The following is an 11,857-nucleotide window of genomic DNA, read 5'->3' as shown; positions in this document are numbered from 1 at the left end:
AAACCAAAGATCAGGAACCTCGTTAGGATGAGAGAGCCTCAAAACCTTGGTGCGCCTAGTGGCTGCAAGAGTTCTATACTCCCAGGGAGTTGAGATTGATAATACGATGTGCCGTTGAGATTGACTTCCAATGAGGGAAAAATACCATCGCCTTGAGCATGTACTAGTTGCGTGGATATGTGCGCTATATAAATATGCTATAATAATAAAAAGCAAAGGATATATTATATAAATGTATGCAATCGACAAACGCGTCGCATTTATATCGATCTGTCTCTGATGGTCTTTACCTTTCCTGAAACCTTGATCCCTCGAAAGAGACACAAGAACACTACGATGTATGTGATAGCAAGACAGCCAACCAAAGGCCACCGTATACTACCGAGATGTTCCAGGCCGTCGCTAATCTGTAGGACCTTTAACCTGTCCAAAATAGAGGTACATTACGGGTACTGATGCATATAATACTGATAACAGGTAACAGGAGTTATTTGAATCATGACTCAGATAGAGGATGAGAGCTAATTTATAATGACGGTTCATGAAACTTCCATTTTGACCTCACAATAAAGCATACACATTCAACATTTGAAGCGATGTCAGAACATTAATTAACAGATTTCGCACTTCGGATTGATGCCTGAGCTTAAACTGGTTCCGGAAAGGTTTTGTTGTATTTATTTACAGTTAGCATTATCAGTCTGAATCATGCCGCTGAGTAACATCGTGTTCAGCATGAACATGAAATCATCGTTTCAGACCATGTATTCTGTTTGTTGTTTCACGTAGCGCAAACCATATTGAGAGCAACAGAGCCATCATGGCTGAAGAAAATATCTACTAAGACCACTAATTCTGTGACATCAGTACTGAAACACTTCCAGTATACATCATCTAAGCGCCTTAGAGTGCTAAAGCACACAGGGCTTTGTACACATTTTGTATATTATTATCTAGTGTACAGTATCCAGAAAAAACACATCTTATATGAAAACATGTGGTTTCCCTTCCTACGTCCAGAATTCTTCAGCCGAAGTGATCCCCGTCACATTGATTCCATTAGGCAAGGCAGAAGAATTTTGAATGACCATCGCTGCACTGGAAACATCAAGTGAATGATTTGTTGCGTTGGCAGGTGCGTCATCGCCGACTTTGTTGAACGTTATACACGATGGTGTGTTCCATGGGTTGTCACAGTTACTCCAGGGAATGTTGGGAAAGAAGGAGTGGTAGAAGTAGTAGATTAACCAGGAAAACAGGGCAGCATAGTAGGTGCTGTAGAATATGCCGATGAGGACGTTCCCCATTCCCATACCTGGAGGAAATGTATTAATTTAGGTCATGGGTAAAGGCTAGTATAACAAAACGCAGGGTCATAAAACTACTTTTTATAACAAATATTGATTATACGTACAATTCTGTATTTAAAAATGTATAAATTGTTATTCTAGTATCATGACTATTCCATAGTGCTTCATAAAAAACAGGCTCTGTCATCGTATCGCATGGTTACAATCACTGGACTGTCTGGTTCAGACTCGATTGTTTACAAACCACATCGTACAGCTGTAATACTACTGAAACAAATACGTACTCATCATATAGTCCACCTTGTTTTCATCGCTATATAGCTGTAATATTGCCGATGCGATGTCAAATTTTCACTCACTCACTCACTCACACACACACACACACACACACACACACACACACTCACTCACTCACTCACTCACTCACTCACTCACTCACTCACTCACTCACTCACTCACTCACTCACTCACTCACTCACTCACTCACTCACTCATGAGATATCTAAATGAAGAATGGTCGTTGTTGTGATGATAGTAACAGCAGTGAATATACAATTTCCGTGACAGTGGTGCAAGTTTGATAGATTACTTACACATACCCACAACCCTTTTCTCTTGCTATAAACAATTTCAAATTGACAACAGAGCAAAATCACACCAGCTTCCTCCGTTAACCACCAACACAATCTATGCAACATGAACAAGGGTTTGCCTCTTCTATTTTGTACAGTTTCTACAAAGTATCAGCTTTCATTGGACTTTTCACTGCCTCTTCGTTAAATTATATGAGGTTCTTTTTACTTTCCCAAACTGAGCAGCAATTCATATTTCCTATGAACAGCGTACAGGAACAAAGGGAGCAAATCGACGGGGATGCGTACATATTTCCTGAATTTCCCATTATAATTTCAAACAGATGTTACATAACCAAGCATATTGTTATGAGTGTGTGCTTTTTGTAATTTGTAATAAAACGTTGATTAAGTAATAGTTATTATGGGTCACAATGTTGAAAGTGTTGAGTGTGGGCAATAGTATTTGTAGCGGTACACCTTTTTGATAGCACTTTGAAAGTTGCCTCCCTTGGTTGGCTTTTATTTGTTTTGACGTCTTGTTTTCGTGAATGTTCTCAGTGGATAAAGATGCAGCCTAGCTCTACTAGAATGCTCTAGATCTGTGTAAGCTATATAAAGGCTGGTTGTTGACTCACACACACGGATGTGCCACACACACACGGATGTATCACATGATTGGAGTTTACACATCTGCCTATCGTCTTCAAGTCTGTCTGTCAACATTTCAACACCGTGCTTATCTATTCTACTACTGTCGTTGTAAACAACCTTCAATCAGTATATCTGTTCTCACCGTGAATGTCAAGACTGGTGAGTTAATATTTCAGATTTGTGACCCAATATTTAGATTTGCGACTCAATTGCATTGTACCAGATATCTGTATTGTCATTCATTGTAACTTGCTCAGTGTTTGCTCAATATATTATTGAATATTTTAGACTTGTCTGTGTTCTATTTTTGCTGGTTCAAAGGGGACTCTTAAACCTTTTGTCACGGCAAATTTATTAACTGCAACAAAATGTGTTGTACCTTTAAACGGTGGACACATGTTCCATACTTTAACTGCTCCACTCTGTGAGAACTGACCGATCGCCATTTCAAGGAACACACAGGGAACTGAGCCGATGATCAGGAATACCATATACGGTATCAGGAATGCTCCTTCAAAACAACATGTACTGACATGAATCTGATTGGTGAATGCAAGAATTCTCAATGCATCAATTATTACACGCAATAATACGATACTTTTGATGATCATTCCTACGAAACGGCTTCATTAATTGTGGAACTATTTTAACCATCAAATGTTGTCATGTTTGGTAACACTGATAATGTTCTTTACATCATAATATCACTATATAGATAAGACGACGAATGGAAAATATGAAACGGCTGTCGTGTAAGAAGTTTGATACGAACGTTGTGAACGACACAAGGGACACATCTGAGGCGTTATACCTTCAAATACATACATCAATTGGCCAAAACATATACATGCCACACAGAAATTTCTGTATCCCTCGATGTCTGTCCTAATACTAACCTCCTCCGTTTCTCACACACATGTAGGGAAACTTCCACATGCTTCCCACTCCAAGGGCGTAGCCAAGAACTGTCATCATGTAGTCCACGTGGGATCCCCATTTCTCGTGCTCCATCTCTGTTGGAAACGAAAGGGTAAAAAGTAATAGTTATAACGACTTGCGAGTGTGAAAGAAACTGAATGCAGGTGAAAAGCGTCAACACTTTTCCCACCGTTGGTGGCGGATGTCCATTAGCACATAGCGTTTAGCCGCAGTGTTCCCCTGTCCACTGTTTGAACTTGGTAACTAGATTTGCGTCTTTATGCTAAGTAAGAGCAATTTCTCGGGACACACTGACAAACATTGGCTGTGAGTTGAGTTGAGTTGAGTTGGGCTTTACGTCACATCGGCATTATTCCAGCCATATAGTGACGAGAACAAGTCTGCATTAATAAACATTGTAAGTACAGTGAAAATGAGTTTTATTCCAAAAGCATATATTCATTACATTGTCATTTAAAAACAGAAAAAGTCATAGCACCAAGTTTAAAAGCAGGCAATTCGTTAGTCACATTACAGTTACAATTTATGATACAGATACATTGGCTGTGAATCCACATGTATGTACAGCGAAGAATAACTGTTTTGAAAGGATCTGGAAAAGAGGTAACAGTTGAAGTGGTCACCAGTTCCTTTTATTATAGTCGTTTTTTGTTGCTACTACATGTGTTACTGTTACATTGTGTTCTTGTTTAGTTTGCCGTTTGTGCACTATTGTCCAATGCGTGTGTGTATGTGTGTGTGTGTGTGCGTGTGTGTGTGTGTGTGTGTGCTTGTCTAAGATTAACATTGTCGTTAAAACCTTCCTCTGCGCAGAGCATTGGAAAAGAACCTATTAATGATATAAGTCCATGGATTCTGTTATTAGCATTGTCGACAGACTGACAGTGTTACAGACTCCCTCATTTCATGATAGAATTTATGCATAGGCAACTGCTTACAGAGCTACAGGATGAGTCTTCTAAAATGTACTTACAGTAGGGAGTAGAGACGAAAGATCACTAGCAGCTGCATAAACACTATTTCGTATAATATCATTTCAGGTTTGGGCACAAGGACGCATATATTATCTTATGAAACGGATCATCAAGGTGTGAAAATGCATTTGTCCAAATAATTTATGTGAATTTTAACAAAAACATCTCTGTCGTTATCACAGACACATTTCAATGTGTCACGTCTCCCATTACAACGTATTGCAATATAATCTTTGTTAGCCCTACATTGTAATGACGTCATTTGGTGGACGCTCACAGAACAGAACATAACTTTCAGCATACAATAAAAAGGGTGTTTCTTGTCAAACAGACTACATTCAATTACCATGGGCAGCGTAACATAGACGATAATACACAGTCCGTATATTTCATGTACATACGAACATTCAATGATGCCAGACGTTTTGGAGTTTCACGGATTTGGATGGTCTTATCCATACATGAGCATATACAGCTGAATCGGATGCATATCTATATGTTTAATACCTTCCAGTAAGTAGCGCGTTTGTATTAGTACTCATAACGTGAAATATCCCTGGTAGAAACCTAATGTACATGTTGTGCATAACAACGGATAACATCTCAACTTGAAGGGTTGTAAAGGGAGATGAGAATGTAGTTTATGAACACACCCATTGCTTTACAAAGAAACGGAAAGTAATATAACATGCACGGGACTGTTCACGAAGATAAATCATCCGTTCTGGTGTCGACATGTGACCGTCTCTGCTATGTTAACACATCCTTACGTAATTGACAACCTTTTCAGACCTTTTAACGTGAAACGAGCATGCAGCGTCCAGATCTCAAATACTGGCATTTACCACTCTTGCTCAGAAGTTGTACAATCAAGGTTAAAACATTCAAGGCTTCAGTAATGTCTTCAAAACCTGTAACGGTTTGTATGTGGAGGCAATTTTAAATTTGATATTCCACGGACGAAATGGAACCACTGCAATTCCCTATTTCGATTTACATTCCTATGTTGCATCCATAAATCGCCTCACTTTAGAGTTGTTCAATCTGCTCTTACCTTTTCAGAGATGCGGTTATGGTTTGGTCGCTTTTATTCTGTAGTGTTGCAGGACTCATGCAATTACCACTGTTCGCCTGCTATTCACCTTATTCCCATAAAAGAGACATAATTTTGTCCACTTTACATTCAGACAGGTGTTGATTATTAGCCATCTGTGCATCTGGCACTGCAATAGAGTTCTCTACACGATGCCTGAATATGATCGTACTTCAGCAAATATGTTTTAATGACCCTGACTGAACTCGACAGGTGTTCAAAAATGGTCCCAGATTCGAAAATGCCAATGTGGAGCAAGTACGAAATATTTGAGTTACATACAATCAACCTGTACACGTCCAATTTATTATTGTGGGAATCATAGATGTCAATTGTCACGCCAGATCAATGCTTGCTCATTTACGTTGTGACACCTACTGTGGCAGTATCATACAAATGCACTGGTCGAGTCCCAAGCCATTTATGTCAGCTATCACCCACACGGGGATATGATGATGCATTGCCGATTATATGTTACAATACATTAATCTGCTGCAATTATTTGTTATGATCACTGGAAAATCATGACCTTTCTTTCTACTAAATATGTATAATATATGTATGCTATGAATACATAATGTATTGACATTATTCATCGCAGCTGTTACACATGAAGCTCAAGAGAGATCCAACATTTTGAACTGACATAGACATGTATTGGTAGGTCCATATCGTATTCAATGGACGGTTGGTGGGAGGGAGAATGGCGTATATTGTTCCCGAATTTTTGATTGAGACTATTTACAAACAAAGAACATATCTGTCACAAAGATTCTATTTTCCCAAATGTCATGTTTGTCAATGACATTTAGTCTAATCGTTTAATGAACAAACTGTCTCTTTTTGCGTGTTGGTGGAGAGGTCGATTATTGTCAAGATTTTTTCAGGGAAAATATGAACACTCATCTCTCATCTGACGTTTGCTTATTCATGCCCACGAAAATTGCATTCATTTTCAGCAAGCCATGCTCGTCGTAAGATACGACTAACGGGATCGGGTGGTCAGGCTTGCTGACTTGGTTCACATGTTCACATGTCATCGTATCCCAGTTGCTTAGATCGATGCTCATGCTATTTTCGCTGGATTCTCTGGCCAGCTCCGATTATTTACAGTCCACCGCCGTATAGCTAGAATATTGCTGAGGGCGGCGTCAGACAAACAAACAATACCTTATTCATATTTGAGGAAATATTCATATTCATTTTAAGAGGATGCATACACCTCGGTGTCAAATCACAAAATGTGTATGTAATACGTGGCGTCACAATGACCTGCGTGGTTTTGTGACTTAAAACGAAGTCTGCCACCAAACAACACATATTTATTGATAAGAATCCCATGATAATTTTCTTGTGATGATGTGCATAACATTTTGTGTTTCGGTTTCCTTAATGTTCCTGCTAAATGACCTTTCACTAAAATACTTAAAACCTGGGAATAATTGATCACCGAAACGCTTTCAACTGGGTTTAAAAGGCAAAATAGTGATAAAAATGTAGTCTAAATGGAGGATCTTATTCATGTTGATGTACCTTACTACTTACTGTTCATGACGTATAAGAATGTAGGACATGTTTAACCATTTCACTAACACACTGCCATACAGTGATCCATTCATATATTTTGTTCCGGTGTGTTGCTTTATCTGACCAATAAAATAAGTGTCTTTGGATAATCGATGTTTCTCTGGCGTTGAAGCTGTTTAGCATAGGTTATGAAGAGGAGAGTTGAAGGCTAAATTATGATAGTCCATGGGCTGATATAGGTGACACCCTCACCCCACACCCCCCCCCCACCCCCGGGAATTTTGAAGACTATATTTTTTTGAAAGCTTATCATATGTACATTCTAATTCCAGGTGTTTGCAGGCTGGGTGCGGGGGATTTTTCACGCAGTGACCCCCCAAAGAGGGTCAGGGTGGGAAAAATTTCGGAAAATTAGTTTTTGCTTTTTTCACAAAATACATTCTAATAACTGCTTTCTATCAGGAACTATAAAAATATTTAAAGTTTATTGATAAGTTACAGGTACAGGAAGACATTTACTTTGAAAAATGCATTGCGTCTAACGAAAAAATTAAACTTTATAGTTGTTTTCCTACACTTTCTAGTGGGCAATTGTTTTAAGAAGGTATTCTTGTTTCAATAGCTGTAAAATGATCAAAATTAATGTTACAGCTATACTTAAAGCATGAAAGGACTTTGAGATGGTTTATTGTAGTCTGGGTGCTGGGGATTTTTCATGCCCTGACCCCCCAAGAGGGGGGCCAGGGGGTAAAAATTTGGAAAAATTTCTTTTTTTTCTTTTTTTCACAAAATACATTCTAATAACTGCCCTTTATTAGGAACAATGAAAATATCTAACATTTATTATTTAGTTAGAGGCACAGGAAGACTTTAAATTTGAAAAATGCATTGTGTCTAAGGGGAAATCAGACTTGAATGCTGTTTTTCTACACTGTCTAGTTGGCAGTTGGTTAAAGAAAGTATTATTTCTTCAATTGTTCTAAAATGATCAAAATTAATGTTACAGTTATACATAAAGCATGGTGGTTTATTCTCACTTTGGCTTTTTATAACATTGAGTTACCATTACTTATATTTATGTACCTTTATGCCGAATCATCATAGATTGTGTCCAGAAGACTCTCAATCTCAACTTCGTCTGAATCCTCCATTCTACTCAAATCTAAGTTCTTGCTGGATATTATGTTTGTCAACTCTTGTGGAAGCAAAAACTAATTTTCCCAAATTTTTCCCACCCTGACCCTCTTTGGGGGGTCACTGCGTGAAAAATCCCCCGCACCCAGCCTGCAAACACCTGGAATTAGAATGTACATATGATAAGCTTTCAAAAAAATATAGTCTTCAAAATTCCCCCGGGGGGGGGGGAGGGTCACCTATATCAGCCCATGGACTATGAGGTTTGCCTTGTTAGTTGCTTGGTGAGATAGTGTTTGAGTGAAGTGTACCAGCTGACACGTACAATCCGGCAACTACTAAAATTTCAGTGATGTTCATGGTTTGTTCTTTGATCTGATTTCCTTGCTTTGGCAAACTACCTTGGCAACAGCATCTCAGTATTGCAACTTAGAGCTTTTAAGGTAGCTGCACGATGATATATCTCAAATATCACAAACACACGCGCGCGTGTGCACGCAAACACCCGCACAAACTCGTAAAAACGTTGCCTTTGGATTGTTAAACACTGATTACGGTGACCGGGCATTAACGTCCCAGTTTGTCTCTTCTACAACCTTGGTTATTATTATGATTCTTTTTTCTAAGAAGATAACTATTCACGCCGAAAGTAAAACAATGTGGTATTGATGCTGTTGAAATATTTACAGAAAATACAAGGACGTATTTATTATATTTTGACTTTATATGCCAACGTTCTATTTTTGACGTTGATAAGGACAAAGGTCTGAGCACCCCAGATATGCATATCTGTTCACTTGAGATTAACGTGGAGTTACCTGTACTCACTATACATTCAGTCAATAGTACTCTCTATCCATTGAACAAGCGTTCAATATGTCGTAGGGACGAAAACAAATGTCAGTGAAACTTCGAATATAATTATGAGTAATTCAACTGATGAGAGTAGTTCAACTGATGAGATGTTTAAGCAGCTAATAAAGAAACGATTGCTGTTGTAGGTCACAGAAGGTTCTGCCCATGAATTGTGTTGCTCACACATATTCCACTGGCTTGCCACAAATAATGTCATTATTGCAGATGTCGTTGTAGGAACTGTGGTTATTGATGTTGCCTCAGTTTATTGGATGTCGCTCTAATTCTTGATGTACGGTATATTCTGTGAAACTGGAAATATTGATTGTCTTTGCCAAATTGAATGATAGATACCAAAGTCTGCTCTCGTTTACGACACTTTACATAGTCACATCGAGACTGAGAGGATATGCCATACAGTATTATTCTTACACAGCAGTAAATCAAAATAGATTGTTATTATTTAGATTCATGGTAGATTTTAATTTTGCCCTATGAATTGTAGCCCACAATGAACGTGAAACCCCAAGCTGTACTTTATTTTCCATTTATTCATTTTATATTTGGAGACTGCTTGTTCTCTGGCGTTTGCGTTTTCTTTTCAAACGTGTGGAGGGGTTATGATGTTTACCATCGACAGTCGCAACAACACACAGTGGTCAGCCACTTCACACGAATTGTTGCTTCCTTCGTTAAATAGTTAAATAGTTAAATTGTGCGCAAAGTGATATGCCACGCGCATCAAATCTCATACTAAGTGCTTTGCTACGTGTTTATTAAATATTATTTGTAAAAAAAATGTCAAATAACCTTTTATATTATGCAATATACGGTTACTTTTTCCGATAGTATAGCCGGAATATATAAATATAGAAAGGTAACAAAGAACTGCACCCACCCAGGAGAAACAACACTGTCAATAAACCCTAAAAATGTATTCAAGTGATTTAAAAGACCACTGTTGGACACCAAGAACAGTAATCCACAGATCATAAGGAAAAATTTAAATCGATTGATAAGTTTCAACAGGCAACTTAATGGCGAAGAAATAGTTAATCACCATGACACTGACTTCAATGAAAATATAGGTTAGAAGATTAGAAGAAGTCATGGCAACTATTGGCAACCATTGACAATGTGTTTATTCGGGAACTTTTGGCATTCTCAGATATTTCCACGAAATTTAAATTATTTTGTGTTTGTTTTAATAATGCCTTTTGTACAGTTGGGAGATGTGGGGGAACAAATCGATTAAATGCAATATCAAAGGACATGTTTTAATGTAACATACATCAGAACATTAAATCTTTATTTCACTCAATAGTGACGTAAACTAGTTTAAACTACGCGAAAAAAAACATTCTCCTGTTTATAACTATGTACTGTAAGTATGTGTACCATCACTACATTGAGTATGATGTGGGTTTGGATCCCTTCCATCTGTTTCTTTTTATTATTCAAACCTGCTTTGCGTTCTTCAAACATTCAAAAGAAAAACAAACATCCCCGCGGCCATCTTGGACAGAACGAATGTAGAAGGATTCTTGAAGGTTTGTTGTTTTTTTCTTTATGTTGTGTTAATCTGACACTGACACGAGACTGTCATGAATTTCCCAACAATTGTTACGTGCATTTACACATGCGCATTGGAATCCTTGATTATTACCTTACAAACAGCTTCAATCGGTTTCTTTGAACTTAATTTATCCATCATAAATCATCCTTTCAGTATGTTTCCCAAATGCACCGAAATTATGCTTGCTTTTTCTTTTTGTATAATAAAAGCGACAAAACCCTTTCCACGTCCATACGAAATCTCTGCTAAAAGCAGAGTTGATTGTACAATTGTGACTATATAGATGTATAAATTTGTTTCAGCAGTGTGACAGCTGTAACTGGACTTCTATGCATAGATCTAAATATCAAAGAGTTGAGGTTGTCTCACTTATCTCCCTAATTCAAGTTCAGGTGGGTAAATCAGTGGAAGGGAATTGGCTATTTGATGGTTATTTAGCGATATCGAATCATCGAACAGTAAAACTACTAGTGTATCACAGATATCCATTTAAAACTAGCAATTAAATCTAAAATATTGGAACTGTAAATGACAATACAATATAAAAACAGGTTATAGGTTGCCAACAACTGAAGGTACATCACCATACTAGGGACCATGGGGACTTACAGTACATTTCCTTGAAATCTTGTACCGGGTTTATATTCAGCCTGTATATTTCATACAATCTAACTGCTTGATCATAGGTTTATGGATTATTGCCATATTGACAGAAACTTAGAAGATCAAGCTACTCTGTTTTCAATTTTGCGGTCCTTTATCGTTGATTTAAGACCGCTAAATGTACTAGTAATTTAAAAACCGAATGCGTTAGGACATTGGTGAGATAGATAGATATTCTTTATTTCCTCCAACTGAATGAAGATTACAATGTGTGGTAATAATATATTTTACATCAAATGATTAAGATAGGTTATTGATAGAGTCACAAATGTTCATATACATACAAGTGTTTTAGCAAGTATCGCCATTTCCTTATAAAATGGCTTACATTAATTATTACTTTTGCCCATACATCTCTTTCTAGTTCCATTATGCACGCAATTGGACATCCACCAAGTAAAAATGCAAGAATAACATCATCATCTTGATCCCAGATCTTAACAAAAGTTTCTACATCCAGAATATCACACATGGAGTTAAAAAGTTCATTTCTGTCATTCATATTTATCGTACATGACATAAACACGTGCTTAACAATGACATAAACACGTGCTTTACAA

General features: G+C 37.6%; 1 protein-coding gene across 1 annotated transcript in view; it reads right to left on the bottom strand.

Moving 5' to 3' along the window:
- Nucleotides 1-3,543, bottom strand: part of LOC124268176 (sodium- and chloride-dependent GABA transporter 3-like) — a 38,036-nt gene extending 34,493 nt beyond the window's left edge. Inside the window, exons 1-2 of the mRNA XM_046703200.1 lie at nt 3,433-3,543; nt 2,916-3,047 (exon numbers count right to left, since the gene is read on the bottom strand). Of these exons, the coding sequence (XP_046559156.1) occupies nt 2,916-3,047; nt 3,433-3,511 (211 nt within the window). The 5' untranslated portion in view covers nt 3,512-3,543. The remainder of the gene's footprint in view (nt 1-2,915; nt 3,048-3,432) is intronic.
- Nucleotides 3,544-11,857: the final 8,314 nt, after the last annotated feature.

Source organism: Haliotis rubra, unplaced genomic scaffold, assembly GCF_003918875.1.
Source record: "Haliotis rubra isolate DU_JTF1 unplaced genomic scaffold, ASM391887v1 Scf1369, whole genome shotgun sequence".
NCBI classification, from domain to species: domain Eukaryota; kingdom Metazoa; phylum Mollusca; class Gastropoda; order Lepetellida; family Haliotidae; genus Haliotis; species Haliotis rubra.
Note: the sequence above shows the minus strand (reverse complement) of the source record. Positions and strands in the feature narration are given on the sequence as shown.